Below are 20,633 nucleotides of genomic sequence, written 5' to 3' on the forward strand. Positions count from 1 at the left end.
TAGCACAGGTCCGTTCCTGGCAGCCCGCCCCAGCCCTGCCCGCATGCCGCCCGCCCGCCCTACCCTCGCACGTGAGCTTGGTGGAGGCCAGCCCCAGGCGCAGCACACTGCGGTTGCTGATGAGGCCGTTCTTGAGGTTCCGCACACCCTCATTCCCGATGGGGTTGTGACCCAGGTTCAGCGTCTCAAGGCTCTGCGTGTGTGGCTGGAGGAGTAGCGCGGCAGTGAGAGGGCCCGGGGGCTGGGCACTGCCTCCCTCCCGCATGCTGCTGGGGGTGTTGTGTGGGTGTGGGTGGTCTACTTAGAAAGTCACAGGGCAGCCCGGGCCGTGGGGAAGCATCACTCAGAGGACGAGGCAGAGCCAGTAGCCTGCAGGCTGACTCTCAACAATGATGCATTTTCTTTTCTTTTCAATACTCATTTAACAGGACAGAAAAACTGAGAGGGAGAGGGAGAAAGACAGAGAGACAGACATCTGCAGTACTTGTGAAGCTTCTCCCCTGCAGGCGGGGACCAGGGGCTCAAACCTGGCTTGTTGCACATGGTAACATGTGCACCACCGTGTAGCCCAGAACAAGGCATTTTAGAAGGCTGTAAGACTCACTGAAACCCTTGCAACAGTTACTCTGAGCACTCACTTCCTCCTTTGTGCAAAGCACAGAGCTAGATGAGAACCTGGGAGGCGGACAAGCAGAGGCAGCCTGTCTCCGGAAGGAGAAGTGGAGGCTGAGGGTGCGCTCACCAGTGTCATGCCCAGGAAGGCCATGCCCGTGTGTGTGAGCTGGTTGCTCCACAGCACCAGGGTCACAAGCCCCTTCCTCTGTTCCTTCAGACCCTCGCAGATGTAGGCCAGACCTGGGGGAGACGGAAGGGCAAGTCTGCGGGGCTGATGCAGACCTGTGTCAGCCCAGCCTCCCACCCACGGCAGGTGTTGTCACTGTCACATCCCAACATAGGACAGACTGCATCTTGTCACTGTTTCTCTCAGCTGCTTGTCTCTCCCCAGGGCAGAAATCTTTGCCCTGGGAATTCAGGGGCCCTGCTGTCTTTTTCCTGAGCCCCCCAAATTCTTCCTTTACACTGAAGCGCTGAGCCCCTCTTGAGATGCCTCTTGCCGGCATCTTCTTTTACGTCGGATTCAACACGACTTCTCCACCAGAGTGCTTTCCTGTCTCAGGGCTTTTGCAATGGCTGTTCCCTGAGCCTGGGCTCTCTTCCACCCTGAGACCCCTCCCCCCTCCTCACACAGCTCTGCTTGGCCCTGCACCCACACAACCGGCTCCCTTCAGAGGTTAAGATGTGTTCCTCCCAAAGTCAATGACTCCCACCACCTCTTTTCCACCTGCAAGTCCCTCTCCTCCAGGAAGCCCTCCCTGACACCCCCTACTGAGCCAGGCCCCCATTTCAGGGCCCAGCGCACCTGAGTCCAGCACGTGGTTGTTCCTCAGGTCCAGAATCTGCAGGGAGCAGTTGAACTTGAGCAGGTTACCCAGCTGGGCCGAGTCCTGTAGGCCATTGAGCTTGTTGTCCGCCAGGTAGAGCTCCCGCAGGTTCATGTTCATCTTCAGGGCTGTGGCTGGGGAGAGGGGGGAGGGAGCTTTAAGTGGCCGGCGGGGCGCCCGGCCCTCCCCTCCCCCAGCCCTCAGCCCCACGGGGCTCACCCAGCAGCATGAGCGGCCGGCCAGAGAGGCTGGCGTTCTCCAGGTGCAGCACGGCCAGGCTGCTGCGGATGCGCAGGGCGCGCGCCACGAAGGGCGCCGAGTGGTCCAGCAGGGGCGTGCTGCGGGCGTCCAGGTACTGCAGGCAGCTGGTCTGCGGGGCAGGCGGGCTCAGGCCTCACCAGTAACCCCCACCCCACCCCCACCCCATACACTGGGCCCCGCCCGCTGCAGGGAGTTAGGCCGAGCCTCAGCTACTGGGGGGGGGGGGGCCCAGTGAGGGACATGGAGGTTGGTTACCCACCTTGCGCATCATGTGGGCGGCCGCCTGCCAGCCGCGGGTGCCAATGTGCTTGTTGAAGGAGATGTTGAGGTGGGTGGCTGACTCGTAGTACTCGATCATGTCAAACAGGGCCGAGGCGCCCTGCGGGGGAGGGGCACCGGGTGGGCTCTTCCCAGGCTGCCCCTCAGCGATGCCCATCCCTGGCTCCAAGGCCCCTCTGGGGAGGAGAGGACACCTGGACCCCAGAACTCCCAACTCTTCTCTGCAGGGTGGGTTCTGGGAAACGTTCCCAAGGCACAAGCCTCATGTCCCCACCACCTGGGCTCCCCAGGACTCTCCCTGGCCTGTGGAGCCCCTTTTCTCTGTTCTGCATGTCTCCCGGTTCTGTCCCTCAAGAGGCCCTGCCTCTAGCCTTTGTCCAGAGGGATCCTTCCCCTCCTCCTATAGCTGGGGGCAGGGCTGCTCACATCCTCGTCCAGGTTCGTCTGCTCCAGATCCACCACCCTGAACTGCAGCCGCTTGAAGACCTCCTCCAGGGCCTCGCATGCCTTGTAGTCTAGCTTCTCGCCTGGGGGAGAGGGGTGCGGGGGCCGTGTCTGTGCTGGGCATGGGGGTGGGGGGGTGGAAGCTTGGCTCCCCGCCCAGAGCGGGAGGTAGGCCCTCGGCCCACCCGCTCTCCCCAGCCTCTCAGGTCTGACGGCCCGGTTCCCACTAAGCTCCACGCACACACCTTTCAGGTCCAGGCAGTCCAGGCGGTGCCCGAGGTCCGTGAACTCCTGGAGAACAGAGCAGACAGCGGTTAATGCAGGAAGGCACCAGCTCACCAGGCTGGGCCCTGTGCTGGGGAGGGGGCTGCTCTGGGTATTCTTACCCAGAGGGCCCTGGGTTAAGCCAGCGAGGAGCCAGCTGGAAGACTGGGGGGTGGGCATGGAGGTTGCAGCAGAGGAAGCAGCAGGGCAAAGAGGCGGCACACAAGCATGATCACCAAGAGGGTCTGGGAGGGGGCAAGGAGCACAGGCCAGCCCCTGTCGCCTCTGCACACACACCCCTAGGAGGCACTGTGAGGGGTCTCAGGTATCCCCTTAGTGAGGGGCAGTATCCAGGGTCCCCACTGGGCCAGGTGACAGGCACTTGTGGAGTGTACAGAGGAGCCCATACCAGGCGCAGGACGGCAAGAGGAGGGCTAGCCTGCACCTGGGGAGCCTGGACATTCTGGAGTGTTCTCAGAGGGAAGGTGGCCAGTCTGGGTGGGCAGAGGAACAGCAAGCCCACAGAAATAGGACCCCCAGGCTACAGTATCCTGGCTGGGTCCCTCAAGCCAGTGACCTCCCTCATCCTGGCACAAGACAGGCCGGAGGGTGAGACTCCCAGGCTGGTGACAGTGGGGCTCCTGGGGGCTGGCTCAGGACAGCACTGAGGGTGGTTGCTTTGTTTTTTATTGGGGAGGGGGAGTGCCACCATGGTTATCACTGGGACTTCATGTCTGCACAATGCCACCATTTCTTTTCTCCCCTTTAAATAAAAGACATAGAGAGACAGAGATAGAGAAGGAGAAAGTGAGGGACATCTCAGGCACTGCTCTACCACCTATGAAGTCTCCCCCTGTAGGTGGAGACTGGGGGCTTGAACCCAGGTCCTCGGGCGTGGCGATATCGGTGTGCGTTCTGTGCGAGTACCACCACTGGGCCCTGGGCCTGGCTTTTTTCTGTCTGCAGTAGTTTAACTCTGTACTGCTTCAACATTAATCTAGCGGGGGGGGGGGGGGGGAGCGGCACACCCGGTAGAGCACCCAGCTTCAAACCCCCCAGGCTCAAACCCCCTTCGCCACCCGTGAGGTGAGGCTTCTCAGGCGGCAAAGCAGTGCTGCCGGTGTTTCTGTCTGCGCCCCCCCCCACTCCTCATCAATTTCGCCGCCTCTGCCAGCAGGAGTGGCGGATTCCTCATGCGGGGACTGCGCCTCAGTAATAACCCTGGTGGTAATTAAAAATACATTTAAAAAATAATCTTCCAGAGCCTGACTTTCTTTACAACTGGACAGATGTACTTAGGCCCTGGGCGGTGGGAGTGTGGGGAGGGGGACCCTCTCCTGTGAGAGGAGACACCAGAGGCCCAGGGGCCACTCTCTCCTCTCCAGGAACCCCCACGCCCCCATACCTGGAGCTGCCGGAGGAGCTTGGGGATCTGCCTGCAGCTGAGCTTCTGGCAGGCCTGCTTGTAGGCACCGATGACCTCATCCACAGTCACATTCTGGGCTACGGACAGAGGACCAGGCCTGTGAGCTCACATGGTGGTGGTGGGGGGGGTCCCAGCCTCCACCTGCAGATCTCTGCCACCTGCTGCCACTCAGCTCCCAGACCCCAAGCTGCCACAGCCACCTTGGGCAGGTGTCCCGGGTGCTCCCAAAGCAAGCTTCTCTCGCCTGCGCACAAGTCAGGGCTGAGGCTGGAGGGTGCTTCTGATGCCTTCTAGCACAGAGCCAAGCTCAGAGCAGGAGTCTGGTCTGCTGTCTTTCTGAAAGACTCATGTACTTATTAACATGAGAGCTGCATAGATAGGAACAACTACAGCACCACTCTGGCACATTCAATGAGAGGAACTGAGCTCAGGACCTCATGCTCACGACCCCAGTGCTCTAGCCACTGCACCATCCCGGGTGGCAGCCTATTATTTTGAGATGAGGATGAGTCCGCTAGAGCTCAGGGAGGCCACATGGCTGGAGCAGCGGGCGGGGGGGAGCAGCCTGGGGTCCAGGACGCAGGCAGCAGCTCACAGCTGAGAACCAACACCCTCACCCCGCCCCACCTCTGCCAGCACCCTCAAGGCTGAGGAGCAGGGGCCTCATCCCTCAAGCCCATTCCAATAGGAAACTCTGTGTGTGGGGGGCAGGAATACTCCAGAAGGGGGCACCCTGAGGCCCACAGCAACTGGTAACCCCTGGAGAGAAGGATGACTTGCTCTTGAGGGAGGTGCAGTGCCAGGAAAGACACCAAGCAGAAAGGAGTGGGCCGTGGGCCAGCCGGTGGGGGTGCAGGGGACTCGCCCACCAGGGGCCCCAGGTTCCATCCCCAGCTCTTCCGACAGCCAGGCTGAGCGGCTGTGGCCTAGATGAAACATCAGACAGGGAGAGGGACTCCCGTCGGCCGGGGCAAGGGATGCACCTCTGGGGACGGACACACGAGCTGGTGGCTCAGAATGCCCCGACAGCGATCATTCAGAGGGGGTTTCATTCACGTGAAGGCCGTGAGCTGCCGTGGCCAAACCCATGACTGCACATAGTCCTGCTGGGACCCTGAACTTCAGAGAAATGGAGGGGCTGGACGGTGATGCGGCGGACTTCCGGAGGCGGGGCTACGAGCAGCAGATCGCTTTCTCTCCTCCTCTCCTCTCCTCCTCTCCTCCTCTCCTCCTCTCCTCTCCTCTCCTCTCCTCTCCTCTCCTCTCCTCTCCTCTCCTCTCCTCTCCTCTCCTCTCCTCCCCTCCCCTCCCCTTCCCTCCCCTCCCCTCCCCTCCCCTCCTCTCCCGGATCAACTAGGAATACCAAAGGAGACCACCCGGACCGAAACAAGACAGGACTAGAATGATCACAGGAACCCAGTAAATCACCCGTGAGTACAAACACGTGTGGCTGGTGACAGAGAGGAGAGAGGGGCCTAAGGAGAGATTAAGTGACTGCTAACAGTTCGACAGTTTGTCAGTGGAGACACCACCTCCAGTCTGCTCCACAACAAGGGGACAGCTGAAGGGAGGAGAGGACTCCCCAGAGACTCACCAAGTGCAACTCTGAGTCTCCATTGCTACTACCCTCAGAATCTGGAGCAGCAACAGGGAGGGACACCAGGGCACAGAGATCTAACCGGGAAACTCAGGAGAAGACCTATACCTCCGTGGCATAGCTGAGGGGCTGTGAAAGTCTCTTTGCATAACCACTAGATTATCTCTGCCACACCCTGCTTTATCTCTTGGTCAGGAGTCAGTGATTAAGCGAAGAAGCCTATTGATAGTTTAAAAGCCCTCAGGCTCCCATAGCCTACAGGGAAGAAAAAAAAAGAGGCTTTTACACCACTGAGCTCCAACTCAGGGATTGAAAAAACTGTTAATTTCCACCACGGTAAACCCTTTAATTAAATTACTTAGACACAAGTCAATCCAGGCAATAGTGATCAATAATTTGAAAAGTACTGATAAAGGGAACTCATAACATCATATATAAAATGGTTAAAACAACAAGAAAAAATATTGGGGACTCGAACCAGGACAAGAGTCCAGCTAAATGTCCTCCAGAGGGTGAAGCACAAAACAACGAGTTCAACATCCAAACATTAGCCAAGGAAATAATAACAGGAGTGAGTAAAGAATTTGAAAAAATTGTAATCAGAACTGCAGGAACAACAAATGAGAATATGGAAGAAAATTCTAATAATCTCATGGTTATTAGAGAGCTGAAAGCTGAAATCGCTGAGCTAAGAAGGCAACTAGCTGAACAAGCTAAAACAGTATCAGAGCAGGGCAACAAAATAGATGAACTCCAGAAAGCAGCAGAGGGCAGAGAGAATAGAATCTATGAGGCTGAAGACAGAATTAGCAAGATTGAGGATGGACGGTGATGCACCCGGTAGAGTGCACACACTGACAAGTCTAAGAGGCCTAGGTTCAAGCCCTGAGCTCCCACCTGCGGGAGGGGGAGGAAAACTTCATGAGTGGCGGAGCTGTCAGTGCCTGGAGTCTCGAGGAAGCCCCAGTAGGGCACAGAGGAGACAGGGGTCCCCTCCAACCCCCTCTCACCAGGCCAATCGAGTGCAGGCACAGGAGTGGGGAAGAGGCAGCCCTCAGGAGACAGAGGGTGCAGTTCTGGCCCCCATCCCCAGAGCTGAACACTGATGACCTCGCCTCCTGCATCACATCGCCCAAGTTGCCTGCACCCCCTCAGGCCATGTGCACCGAGTACCTGCTGGACCCCCCCCCCCCGACATAGGAAGCACGCACGGGGGTAAGGACCACCCTCTCTCCACACCAAGCAGCTCAGTGTGGCCACCTTCCAGAAGGATATGCCACTACTGGCCTTGAGGGACCCTCACTCAGCCAGGCTGGGTGCTCCCCGCTTCCCAGGTCACAACACAACCCAAACACAGGGGAGGTCTCCCCACGGCTCCTCCTGCTCTGAGAGGCCTGCACTGGAGACACAGCAGGAAGAAGCAGGAGGCGTTGCACGTGGGGGGCTCAGGACCCCCAAGCCACACGGCTCTACAGGGGTGGGGAGAGGCCCCTGCACAGCTGAGTGGCCACCTGGCTTTGCTGGGAGTCCTGCCCCCTGCCCAGGAGGGGATGAGGTCACCCCCGGCTGGCGGCCCTGCCAGACTGCCCGAGCACCCATCACGAGGACACCACCTCCACCTCCCAACTGTTGTCCACAAGCCACCTGCCCCGCTCCCTCCCCCATCATCCCTCAGTTCTCAGCTCAGATGTCACCTCCTCTGGGAAGACTTTTCTTACTCTCTTTTTTTCCCCTCCCTACCAGAACGCTGCTCAGCTCTGGCTTATGTCGGTACAGGGATTGAACCTGGGACTTTGGAGCCTCTGGCATGAGACTGTCTATGCATAACCATTATGCTATCTATGCCCGCCCCCTTCCTTTTAAAACTATATTTATTGAGAGGACACAACCAGAAATCGAGAGGGTAAGGGCGCTAGGGAGAGAGAGACAGACACTTACAGCCCTGCTTCACCACATGCAAAGTTTTTGGTAGGGACCAGGGTCTCAAACCCAGGTCCTTTCGCACTGTAACACCTGCGCTCAACCAGGTGTGCCACCACCCAGCCCCACCAGGAAGTCTTTTCTGACCCCTTATTTGGTTCCACTGAGACCTCAACCCTGCATTCTCACCACTCCCAGGGGAGGCGGGGAGACTCCACCTTCCCATTACACAGTGGCCGCACAGTGTCTGGGGGCCGGCACCCAGTCCCTGTACCAGGTCAAGTGTGCACTCTACCGGAGGAGGGAGTGCCTGGCCCTGAGCCCTTCTACAAAGGACCATCCCCAACCGCCGGAGTGGAAGCAGTGAGCAATAGCTGGCTGGCTAGAGAAGCCCTGGGTAGATGCTCCACGCAGCGTCGCAACACTGCTCTGCAGTCCCGAGATGCTACTCTGTCCTCCGGGACAAACGGACGGACTGGAGGTGCCGGTGCTTTGTGAGGTGAGTAAAGGGATGATGTGGAATCTAGATCAGACTCACGTAAAATTGCCCAAACAATCAAATAACCACACACACACACACACACACACACACACACACACACACCAAAACAAACAAGCAAGCAAACTGTAAGACTGGTGAAATCTATGGTGGTCTCTGGGAGGGAGCGTGGGGACACAGAACTCAGATGTTGGGTGAGGTGTGGAACTATATCTGTGATCTTTCCATCTTGTAACCTACTATCAATAACAAATAAAACACAGCAAAGAGGCAGCAGCCCAAATAGTCCTCCCTCGGGGGAGGCACCCAGCCTGCACTTGTCCCTGCCTGCCTGAGCCAGGGAGTCACTGCAGTGTCATTCAGTCACTCACTGGATGAGATGTGTGCTGCCCTCCTCCCCAGTGCACTCGCGAGGGGAGTCGTGACTCCAGTGACTGGAGTCGTGATGAGGGCGGCTGCTCTGCCTGCAGGAGGCCCCACCTCAGGGCAGCTGCCAGTCTCCCCCGACCCCCCCCCAAGGGAGCCTCAGGACTCGGAGCCAGGGTGGCACCACGTGCTATAAGCAGGGGAGGGGGGCCGTGGGGGGTGGCTGATCCAGCGGTGGCTGCACAGATGGCCAGTGTTCCCCCCTCCCACCCCCACCGTGCCTGGCCCAACTGCAGATCCAGTAACAGAATCACATGTGGGCAGAAGCCAGGAGGAGGAGGAGAAAGAAGAGGGAAAGGAAGTGGGGGAGGAGGAGGAGGAGGCTGCCTTGGCCACATTCCACCTGCCAGAGCTTTCATGAATCCTGCCACGGGCACTGGGACTCTGGAAAAGGGGGGGTCAGAAGAGACAGAGGGGGAGAGAGACACACAGAGACAAAGAGACACCTGCAGCCCTGCTTCACTACTTGCAAAGCTTTCCCCCTGCAAGCGGGGACCGGGGACTTGAACCCGGGTCCTTGTGCACTGTCACATGCGCGTTCAACTAGGTGTCCCCACAGAGTGCCTGGACCACCCAGTGACACATCCCATCCTGAGGCCAGTGGGGACTCATGACACCCACAGGACTGCATCCCCTCTGCTGAGGTGTGTGTGGGTGCTCTGTGATGTGGGTGACAGACAGTGACAGCAGCCGGTGGCTCTCAGCGTGGAGCAAAGGGCAAACACGGCCACTGGCTCCTCGCCACCTGGCTCGGAAATACTGGTCACACACGCTCCTGTGTGCTGGCGACGACGACAAATATTTGCCTGGGGCCAGGCACCCTGGGTACACAGTGGGGGAGGGGGGTAACAGAAGTGGTAGAACGGAGCAGGCATCACAAAGCTCCAGAAAAGCCCAGGTGGCACAACAGAAGAAAAAGCAAGTGTGTAAGTGGCTTGAGTGTTGGATTCAGAAGGCCCCGGGTTCAATCCCTGGAAGCACAGGTGCCAGGGTGCTGCTCTGGTCCTCTCTCCCACCACCTGCTGGTGAATAAGTAAATCTTTAAACGGGAAAGGAAGGGTGTGGCCAAGTCCAACTCTTACAAATACTTGAAACAGGGCTCCGGCTCCTCTTAGTCCCCTGCCTCAAGGTCTCAGCAGTAACTGAGGAAGCCTCTCACTAAAGGCCGTCCCTGGGGCTGAGGACAGAGCCGAACTGGTGAGAGCACGGCACTTCCTTCGCATAACCATCCTGTTATCTCCCACATCCCAGAGCATCGGCCTGGCACGCTGGCAGCTCCTGGTTCGAGTCCTGGCCTGACTCCCCAAGGCCACCCCCTACCCCCATTCACTCGAATCTCCCCCATGTGATAACTCAGAGTTTCCTCTCCCCTCACCCCCAGTTTTATTTATTTGGATAGACAGAGAACTTGGGAGGGAGAGAGAGACATCTACAGCACTACTTCGCCACTCATGAAGCTTCCTCCCACAGGTGGGGACCTGGGGCTTGAACCCAGGTCCTCGTGCACTGAAGAATGCACTCAGACAGCTCTGCCACCACTCGGCCCCCCCAGATCTTTAGAATTACACATTATAAACACCTGCTTGGGGAGCCTGCTGACAGTTCACCTGCCTACCACGTGGTGGGTCCCACGGGAACCAGCCTGGGAGTGCAGATGCCAGATGAGATGCCTGGAGGGGGAACTATGTGCTGCCACTTCCATAACCAGTTGTTGGTGATACCAGTCATTCATCCATCCATCCATTCATCCATCCATCCATCCATCCATCCATCCATCCATCCATCCATCCATCCATTGCATAGCGATAAAGAGAAATCGAGAAGGAAGGGGCCTAGAGAGGGACAGAGACACCTGCAGCCCTGCTTCACTGCCTATCAAACTTTCCCCCTTACGGTGGGGGCTGGGGCTTTGCGCACTGTGACATATGCACCACCCAGCACTGTTTTATTTTATTTAAAGTGTTTGTTTACGGGGGGGTGTGTGAAGATATGGAAAAGCAGCCAAGCGTCTCTCTGGCACATGCAATGCTGGGGCTGGAACTCAGCACCTCGTGCCTACAAATCCAGGGCTGTGCCTACTGCATCACCTCCAGGGCCAAAAGCTAAGTTTCTGTCCCCGGCTACAAGCCTGACTCGTCATCAGCTGGGAGCTACTCAGAGCAGTGCATAGACCAGTGGGCATTCAGTGAGGGCAGTGGGATCCCGCTCGCCCCTGGCGCCCAGCAGGCAGTCTCTGGCATGGGTGAGCAGTGGAGCTCCTCGGGGGTGAGGCGGGAGTCCCCAGAGCCCACCACAGGCAACACACCATGTCTGTAAAACCCAAACCCAAGTGAAGCTTAACACCACCTTTCTCTGCTCACACAGTGATAAAAGCGAAGCAGAGGGAGTCGGGCGGTAGCACAGCGTGGCACAAATCGCAAGGACCGGCGTAAGGATCCCGATTCAAGCCCCCGACTCCCCACCTGTAGGGGAATCTCTTCATAGGTGATGAGGCAGGTCTGCAGGTGTCTAACTTTCTCTCCCCCTGTCTTCCCCTCCTCTCTCCATTTCTCTCTGTCCTATCTAACAACAACAATAGCTACAACAATAAAACAAAGGCAACAAAAGGGAGTAAATAAATAAATAAATATTAAAAGAAAAAAGTGAAGCAGAGAAACAGGCCAGAGCAGAGGCTGGAACGGCCTCCCAGGTGCCAGGGGACAGGGTGCAGGGGTGCAGAGCTGAGCTGTCATTCTGGGACAGGCCGACTGGAGGTGTCTGCTGACTGCAGTTAATACACCAAGAAAGAACTGAACATCCCATTTGTAAAAGCAGAGGGATGAGCACAGGCAGAGGCTCAGAGGACACGGGTGGGTGCTGAAGGTCGCAGCTGGGCCGAGGGAAGCAAGCAGGCCCCAGCAACTCAGCCTGGATAGGGACAGCCACCCAACACAGCCAGGAGGCCTCTGCCAGGCTGCCCGCCTCAGGCTCTGGCTCAGCGGCACCAGAGGTTTAGTTTGCGTTTACAACTCAAGCAACTGTGAGCAGTTCACTGATGTGTGAGTTAGCTCACAGTTCATGAGGACGAGCGACGTGGGGGTGGCCCCTGCCTGGCCAGTGCCCTGCATCCTAACGGCGAGTGACGCCCTCCCCCTGCCTGCACTGTCTGGGACCAAAGGATGGCAGTGCTGACTCCTTGGCTCTTTACCTCACACACACAGAGCAAGGACAAGCCATAAGGAGAAACCCCTCTTCCAGGCAATGGAAAAGTGACACACCGGAGTAGGTGGAGCGAGGACACAGTGAGGGACGGGACAGCTGAGCGGGAGACTAAGGCAGAGGCCACCTCCATGGTGCCCATCTCTCATGCCTCACCTCCCCATGCCTGAATCTAACACAGGAGAAGGGGAGCCCAGGAGGCCTCCCAGGTAGGACCAGAGACTGTCCTTCCTCCATAGGGATCTGGAGTCATTCAGGTGACAACGTGAGGAGGAGGAGACTCTCACAGAGGGTGCTGGCAATGATGGCCCTGGCGGTGGCAGAGTGGCTGCATCCAGGAACCATCTCAGGGCTGCCTGGCTTCTGCCACCTCAGCAAGTGACTACTAGCTCTGAGTCACAAAAGCAGGGGCTCCGCCAGGTCACTCCGACTGGTGGCCAGCAGAAAATGACTGCAGCTGAGGGCCACGGAATCCTGCTGCCACTTAGTGCCCACCCGGTCCACTGCAGGCCACCAGAGCTGGGTAAACCACACCCACCTCCTCTGCTTTGAGAGCCGTGACAGGAAGCGCTGCTTCTTCTTCAGGAGGGGAGAGGGGTCCTGCTCTCCTCCCCTAACCTCTTCTGTCTCCCTCTCTCCTCTCTGAAGAATGAAAGATCAGCTCAGCTCATGTCCCGCCGCTTTGGCACACACACAGGCCAGCCCTCACCGCACAGCAGGAAGCACTGGCACAGTGATGTCGTTCCCTCTCTCCTTTGTTTCTGTGTCTCTGTCTGAAAATACCGGCCCAGACTAGTGAAAACCTGCAAGTGACAAAAAATAAAATAAAATAAATCTGGCTACTCAGCCTTGGCACTGCACATGCTCAAATGTGTGAGGCCCTGGGTTAACCCACACGCCACATGAGAAAGAAACTCACCTATCTAAATAGTCTGGCCTTCAGTGGAGGAGCCTGGCACGAAGTCCCCCAAGACAGGCAGAGGCCTAAAGCAGCAGCTCCTCCAAGCAAGCAGTGTCTCCACAAAAAACGTACCCACTGGCAGAGCAGTGCCGCAGGTGTCTCTCTTTCTCTCCCTCTCCCTTCTTGATTTCTGTCTCAGTTAGTTTAATTAAAATTTAAAGAGAGAGGGATAAAACCCAAGTAAGGGGCCGAGTGGTGGCAACCTGGTTGCGTGGAGGTGTTAAGTCACCAAGTACAAAGACCACCACCTTCATCGGGGGAGCTTTACAAGCAGAGTGTCTCTGTCTCCCTTTTTAAAATTTTTACTTATTATATTTATTAATAAATGATAAGAGAGAGAGAAAGAACCAGACATCACTCTGGAACGTGTGCTACAAATGACTGAACTTGGGACCTCTTGCTGGAGAGTCCAATGCCTTATCTATTATGCCACCTCCCAGACCACTGTCTCTGTCTCAATTTCTCTCTGTCCTATCAAATAAAATAGTGAAAAAATGACCTAAAATATGCAAGTGAAGTGGTCCAGGAGTTAGCGCAGTGGATAAAAGCATCGGACTCTCAAGCATGAGGTCCTAAGTTCAATTCCCAGCAGCACATGTACCAGTGATGTCTGGTTCTTTCTCTCTCTCCTCCTATCTTTCTCGTGAATAAATAAAATTCAAAAAACTATATGAGTGGCGTAGCAGAGCTCCGACAGCAGCTGAGTTCACCCCTTATAGGCGGTGGTGCTAGGTGGGCAGAGGCCTCAAAGCTTTCTACCCTCTGACCTGGCAGAAAGCACCTTCTAAGAACTGTTCTGAGAAAGCTGTCCGTGGTGCAGAGAGATTTATGGGCAGCCTGGTACATTATTCATGCGCCAGGACGCTGGGAAGGGCCTCTGCACTCAGCAGCTCGGAAGCAGCCGAGCCAATTTCGGCAGCGCAGCTGGGCATTCTAACCAGGCTTCATAAAAAGGTTTGAAACGCGGGTTACTTGGCCACGTACACGGTCCCTTCTTAGCTTGATTTTTCTCTGTGGTGGCGCATCTGGCCAGAGGGCAGAGCTGGGAAGGAGACAGGCGCTGGCATTTCACGGCAGAAACATCCCAGAGGCGCAGACCACATCTTACATCTGAGACATGCGTCCAGGTCAGTATCAAGATAACTAATCCAGCTGCAAGTGGGAGGAGAACCATGAGCAGACGCCTGCCTGGAAGAGGGAAGCCAGTGCCCAGTAAGCCGGGGGAGGGGGGAGATGTTTGGCACTGCCAGTGTCCAGGGGTATGAATCAGAGCTAAGCAGGCATCACTGGGATGAAAAGAAGGAGGACCACAGTCTGGGGAGACTATGGAGGAATCAGAACCCTGCGCCTTGTGGAGGGGCTGTCAGGTGCCCTGAGAGCATGGTCTGCCAGCTGCTCAGATGGCCACACAGAGTCACTGCAGACCAGCCTCACGCTGAGGGAGACAGAAACACACACCTGACGCAGCCCGTGCCTGCAGGAATCCCCTCCGTGCAGCCAGCACAGCCTCATCACATCACAACCCAAGTGGACACCAGTGGGTGCGTGCAGCGTGGCCCGGCCACAGAGATGCCCTGCGCAGCGACAGAGGAGACGGGTGGATGGCACAGGGTGTGGACACATTGTTTGAGAACACTGGCAACACGTCAGGCTGAGTGACGGGCACTACAGGTGGCAAACTGTAAGCATACTGGATCAATGACTTGAGAAGGCATGAGGGGGTGCTTCTGAAACAAGAAATCAAGAGGGAAGGGGGAGACAGAGACACCTGTCTGCAGCAGTGGTTCACCACTCTCGAAGCTTCCCCTCTTAGGTGTGGGCCAGAGCACAGATCCAGGTCTTTGCACATGGTAACATATAGAGCTGAGGATTTTTTGTAGGTAATGAAAATGTTCTGATACTGATTACTGGCTGCAATGCCAGGTGCACACTTCTGAAAACTAATGAAAATATACACTGTGAGAAAATATACACTGAGAATATGAAAATATACACTGTGAGTGTGAATGTGTGCACGCACGCCAGCATAGGGACCTCACTCCTAGTGACAACTGGTCTCAGGAGAACCCCCACCCCACCCTACCCCCCTTTTTTTGATATACAGAGAGGGAAAGAGGCAGGAGGAAAGACTTTGTAGCACCACTCTACCATCCAAGAAGCTTCCTCTGGTGCCATGCATGGAGTTCCCATGTGGTAGCTGGGGATCTGAACCCCGGTCCTCAAGCACAGTGAAGCGTGCACTCCCCTGCGTGAGCTGTCTCCTGGCCCCAAGCCACACATTATAAATGAGAATGAACACGTGAATCAGTGGGGGTGGATAGCATAATGGTGATGTAAACAGATTCTTGGGCCTGAAACTCTCAGGTTTAATCCCCCACACCACTATAAACCAGAGCTGATCAGTGGTCTTAAAAAAAAAAAAAAGGGATTTGGGCGGTAGCACAACAGGTTAAGCGCATGTGGCACAAAGCGCAAGGACCGGTTAGGATCCCGGTTCAAGCCCCTGGCTCCCAACTGCAGGGGAGTCGCTTTACAGGTGGTGAAGCAGGTCTGCAGGTATCTCTCTATATCCCCCCTTCTCTCTCAATTTCTCTGTATCTCTATCCAATAACAAAAAAAAATTTAAAAAGACAGACGTGAATCATATATCAATGGAACTTTTTAAAAACTCTATATAGAGGGAGTTGGGCGGTAGGGCAGCGGGTTAAGCGCAAAGCGCAAGGACCAGTGTAAGGATCCTAGCTCGAGCCCCTGGCTTCCCACCTGCAGGGGGTTCTCGGGGCCTTATGCTCGAGAGGCTAACTTCTTCCCTCTGTGCCACCTCCGGGGCTGCGAGCACCTCTCTGGGCCTGGAGCTGCACTGGGGATGGGCAGTGAGGAGAGGAGGAGACCCAGAGTGAAGAGGCAGGGGATGCTGGCCTGGGCTGAGCTAGGCCTTGCAAGGAAGGCTGGGGGGAGGGGGGGGAGCCACTGATGATCAGAGAACAGGGTCGGAAAGGGGCGAGGCCAGGAGCTAGGGGCTTCCTCCTCCCCATCCCAGAGACACCTGCCACAAAGGTTCTCAGTCCTGCCCCATGATGAAAAGAAGGTCTCAGAACCCTGCAACCTTCCTTAATAATGGGTGTGGCCTATACAGAGGTGGGAACACATCGCATTGTGGGAGGAGGAGGTCAGGATGCCACAATCTGGGGACCCAGGCCCTCCTGCCCTCTCTCACTTCCTTCTCTGGGCGCAAGGGTAAGACCCACCTAGTGCCCAGAGTCCAGCCTGTCACCCAGCTTCCTTCCCCCGCGGCCACGTCAGCCCCTGCTCTCTGAGCAGGCACAGCGCCATGTGGGTGGCTCTAGGGACATGGGAGCACCACGGCCAGGCATCACTCCCTTGTGATGTTTGTCGGGGCAAAAGAGTACAGCGAGCAGGGACAGCAGAGGACAGAGCTGGGGCCCTAGCTCCCCGCGGTCTGGGAGGGAGCCCTGCACCTGACACCGAGGGCAGAGCACAGCCAGGCAGGGGAGCGGCAGGGGAGAGCAAGGCCTGCGATTTTCCAGAATGGAAAAAGTCAGCAGATGCGAGGAAGGCAGCCAGGAAGCTGTACCCAGGGCACCATGGGAGTGCCAGCAGGAAGGAATGACAAAGGCCCTGACAGCCTGTCTGAGGCACTCAGTCCCCTCCCCCTGGGGCCAGTGGCAGGCCAGATGCAGTTCCCCAGGGAGCTTCGGGGCCCAGTGGGGGGAGATGGACCCAAACAAATAACAACAGCACAAGCAGGTGTCATGGGAACCTGGCAGGCATCACCGAGGTGCTCTGCCACCCCTCCCTCTCCCTCTCTCCCTCTCCCCCTCTCTCTCTACCTCTCCCCCTCCCTCCCCCCTCTCTCCCTCTCTCTCCCTCTCTCTCCCTCTCCCCCCCTCTCCCTCTCTCTCTCCCTCTCTCTCTCCCTCTCCCCCACTCTCTCCCTCTCCTCCCTCACTCTCTCCCTCTCCCCCTCCCTCTCTCTCTCCCCCACTCTCTCCCTCTCCCTCTCCCCCTCCCCCCCTCTGGTGGAATAAGTACAATGATGACTGTTTTGCTTTGTTTTGTGCTAGGGCGTTGTGCCTGGCAATTCATCCCTCCCAGCAGAGTCCCCCCCCCCCTTAAATTTAGATAGAGACAGAGAGAAAGAGATGGGAGGAGAGACACTACAGCACCGCCCAGCATTCACTGTGCCCCGGTGCAGTGCACAATGTTCTCACGTGGGGGCTAAGGCTTGAACCTGGGATGTCATGTCCTAAAGTGTGTGGCCTACTGCATGAGCCATCTCCTCCCGATGCACTTGAGGTGAGTAGTCTACACATGAATTGTTTCTTTTTAAAATATGTTCTTTCTTGGGAGTTGGGCGGTAGCACAGCAGGTTAAGTGCACGTGGCACAAAGTGCAAGGACCAGCGTAAGGATACCCATTATTCAAGCCCCCGGCTCCCCACCTGCAGGGGACTCACGTCACAGGCAGTGAAGCAGGTCTGCAGGTGTCTATCTTTCTCTCGCCCTCTCTGTCTTCCCCTCCTCTCTCCATTTTACTCTGTCCTATCCAACGACATCAACAACAATAAAACAAGTGCAACAAAAGGGAATAAATAAATATTAAAAAACTTTAAAAATATGTTCTTTCTTTTACTGAGAGAGATACAAAGAGAAAGAAACACACACACCTCAGAACGCTGCTCAGCTCTGGCTGAGCTTGGTGCCGAGAACTGAACCTGAGACCTCAGCCTCAGAGCACGTCAGGCATGCAAGTCTCTCCTCACAGCCATTATGCTGTCTCCTCAGTTCTGCCAATGACATGTCAGCAGAGCTTTCAAAGAATTCTAGGGGAAGTCGAGTGGTAGCGCAGCGGGTTAAGCGCACGTGGCACAAAGCCCAAGGACCGGCGTAAGGATCCCAGTTCGAGCCCCCGGCTCCCCACATGCAGGGGAGTCACTTCACAGGCGGTGAAGCAGGTCTGCAGGTGTCTGTCTTTCTCTCCCCATCTTCCCCTCCTCTCTCCATTTCTCTCTGTCTTATCCAACAACAACAATGACTACAATAATAACTACAACAATAAAACAGGAACAACAAAAGGGAATAAATTATTTTTTTAAATGTTATTAAAAAAAAAAAAAGAATTCTAGGCTGGGAAGATAGGCCAGAGGATGACAAAGATCTGTGTGGTGTGACCTCAGCTCTCACACCCTTTATTTGTGCAGCCTAGGCATCTGGGCCTTCTCCGGACCCCCTCGTTGTGACGATGAAGGGAGGAAATGAAGACTAGGGAACAGCTGGGCTGGCAGAGCAGAACCTGCGGGCCATGGAGGTGGGTAGTGACGCACCTGGTTAAGCGCAAACGCATCAGCAGTGTGTAAGGACCTGGGTTAAAGCCCCTGCTTCCTGCCTGTGGGGCTTTTCCCAAGTGTAGTGCAATAATGCTTCAGGTGATTCCCCTTCCTTCTTATTTTCTACCTCTATTCAAGATAAAAGAGAAAGAACAAAAAGAAAGGAGAGAGGGGGCTGGGCGATGGCACACTGGGTTAAGTGCACTTAGAACAAAGCACAAGGACCGGCCTAAGGATCCCAGTTTGAGCCCCCAGTTCCCCACCTGAGGGGTGGGGGAGAAGGGTTTTCTTCATAAGGGAGAAAGCAGGTTTGCAGGTGTCTTTCTCTCTCCCTCTGTCTTCCCCTCTCCTCTCAATTTCTCTGTCCTAGCCGAGAAATCAGTGGATTTGTAGTGCAGGCAATGAACCCCAGTGATAACCCTGGAGGCAAAAAAAAAAAAAGAAGAAGAAGAAGAAGGGGTGGGAGGGAGGGGTGCCGGGTATCCAGCCTGAAGGAAATGGAGGGCTGGGGCAGTGGATGGTCTCAGATATCAGCCTGCCACCCACCGCCCAGGGAGGCCATCCCTGCAGCATGTGCATATTTCTGTGGGGAGGGAGAGAAGGGGGGGGGAGTCACATGGGCCACCAGCAGTTGCTTCCAAAGCGCCACCCCCACCTGGAGGAGCCACGTGGCTACAGCAGGAAGGAAAGGGGCGCCCACTGTGAAGGCCTGCCAGGACCCTGAAGGTTTCTGGGGACATGGGGGAACCAAACACATAGGCCCCACTTTGCAGCATCTCCACAAATGGGGGGCGGGGGACACAGCTGAAGCCTAACTCCTCTGGGCACCTGACCTCAGAACCCCTTCCCGCAAGTGGGACCTCCAGCTCTCACATACCCACTGAAACCCCTGACCCCAGCCTGATGACGTCTGGAATACAGTGACAGTCTCAGCAGATCTGGGTTATGGGTGTGTGCCAGCTGCCAGGCTGAGTGAGAAAGCTCTGAAGGGGGGGGGCATAGTGTGAAGTGCGGGACCTGCCCAAGGATCCCGGTTTGAGCCCCTGACTCACCACCTGCATGGGGGGAGGGGGCGGGGGCACTTCAAAAGCAGTGAAGGAGGACTGCAGGTGTCTTTCTTTCTAACCCCCCCCATCTTCCTTTCCTCACTCTATTTCTCTGTCCTATCTAACAACAACAACAGCAACAACAACAATGGGAAAATAATGGCCGCCAGTAGCAGTGGATTGGTAAATCGTAATACAGGCACTGAGCCTCAACAATAACCCTAGAGACAAAAAAAAAAGAAAGAAAGAAAGGAAGGAAGTTAGTTAGTTAGTTAGTTAGTTAGTTAGTTAGTTAGTTCTGAACAGGCCCAGGCTGTGAAAACAGCAGCTCCAGTCTGGCATGGGAGGTGTCATGCTCTCCAGGCCGGCTCCCACCTGAACAGCGTTCACCTGTCCCTGAGAGCACAAGGGCGGGAACAGCGGCGATGCTGCCCCTCAGAATCACTGCCCCGTCTGGAAGGATTCAGCCACCACACATACACATGGAGACGCTGAGGCAGAGGAGCCGAGGGCAGAGCTGGACTGGCACCCGTACTATCCTTTGGGTCCCTACCATTTCCTTTTCTTAAAGATCTAATTATTGTGGTCAGGGAGGTGGTGCAATAGATAAAGCATTGAACGCTCAAGCGTGAGGTCAATCAATCCCCGGCAGCACATGTACCAGGGTGATGTCTGGTTCTCCCTTTATCTTATCTTTCCCATAAATAAATAAAATCTGGGAGTCGGGCGGTAGCGCAGCGGATTAAGCTCACGTGGTGCAAAGCGCAAGGACCATGTAATGATCCTGGTTCGAGCCCCCGGCTCCCCACCTGCAGGGGAGTTGCTTCACAGGCGGTGAAGCAGGTCTGCAGGTGTCTGTCTTTCTCTCCCCCTCTCTGTCTTCCTCTCCTCTCTCCATTTCTCTCTGCCCTATCCAACAACAACGACATCAATAACAATAAAACAAGGGTAACAAAAGGGAATAAGTAAATAAATATTTTAAATTAAAATAAATAAAATCTTTAGAAAAAGGTCAGCAGGTGTCTTTCTCTCCCCCCCCCTCCATTTCTCTCTGTCCTATCCAACAATGATGATATCAATAACTACAACAACAAAAAACAAGGGCAACAAGAGGGAAAAGAAAGAAAGAAAGAAAGAAAGAAAGAAAGAAAGAAAGAAATGCATCATCTTGACACATGCAGTGCCTGGGACTGAACTCGGGACCTCGTCCCCAGAGTCCAATACTTCACCCACTGTGGCACCTCCTGCCTGTGGCATGTGGCTCACTGGGGGGGTCTCCATGAGCTTGGACTGGAGAGTTCTGGGATTGGAAACTCTGGTCTTAGCAGAGTGCACACTGGCTCTACTACTCTTGGCAGCTCCTAGGACAGCTCGGGGCCGTAGGGCCTGGGAGGGAGCACTGAGCACCCAAGCCACACTGCTCGTCCCCCACCAGGGGCAGAGGAAGGTGGGGTGGAGAGGATGCTCACTGAACCAAGAAGAATTTGGGAGAGGGGCATCACCTCCGAAGGTGACAACAGTGC

The 20,633-nt window shown here is 55.9% G+C and overlaps 1 protein-coding gene across 3 annotated transcripts in view; it reads right to left on the minus strand.

The window, feature by feature from the left end:
* Positions 1-20,633, minus strand: part of PPP1R37 (protein phosphatase 1 regulatory subunit 37) — a 131,173-nt gene that overhangs the window by 104,908 nt on the left and 5,632 nt on the right. For all 3 annotated transcript variants that reach the window (XR_009548386.1, XM_016192474.2, XM_060186168.1), the window contains exons 2-9: positions 4,096-4,193; positions 2,672-2,717; positions 2,409-2,509; positions 1,963-2,082; positions 1,662-1,812; positions 1,421-1,576; positions 743-855; positions 64-205 (exon numbers count right to left, since the gene is read on the minus strand). Coding sequence is in view for 2 of the 3 variants with exons in the window: in XM_016192474.2 (XP_016047960.2) it covers positions 64-205; positions 743-855; positions 1,421-1,576; positions 1,662-1,812; positions 1,963-2,082; positions 2,409-2,509; positions 2,672-2,717; positions 4,096-4,193 (927 nt within the window). In the remaining variant the exon portion in view is untranslated. The remainder of the gene's footprint in view (positions 1-63; positions 206-742; positions 856-1,420; positions 1,577-1,661; positions 1,813-1,962; positions 2,083-2,408; positions 2,510-2,671; positions 2,718-4,095; positions 4,194-20,633) is intronic.

This window comes from Erinaceus europaeus, chromosome 2, assembly GCF_950295315.1.
Source record: "Erinaceus europaeus chromosome 2, mEriEur2.1, whole genome shotgun sequence".
NCBI classification, from domain to species: Eukaryota; Metazoa; Chordata; class Mammalia; order Eulipotyphla; family Erinaceidae; genus Erinaceus; species Erinaceus europaeus.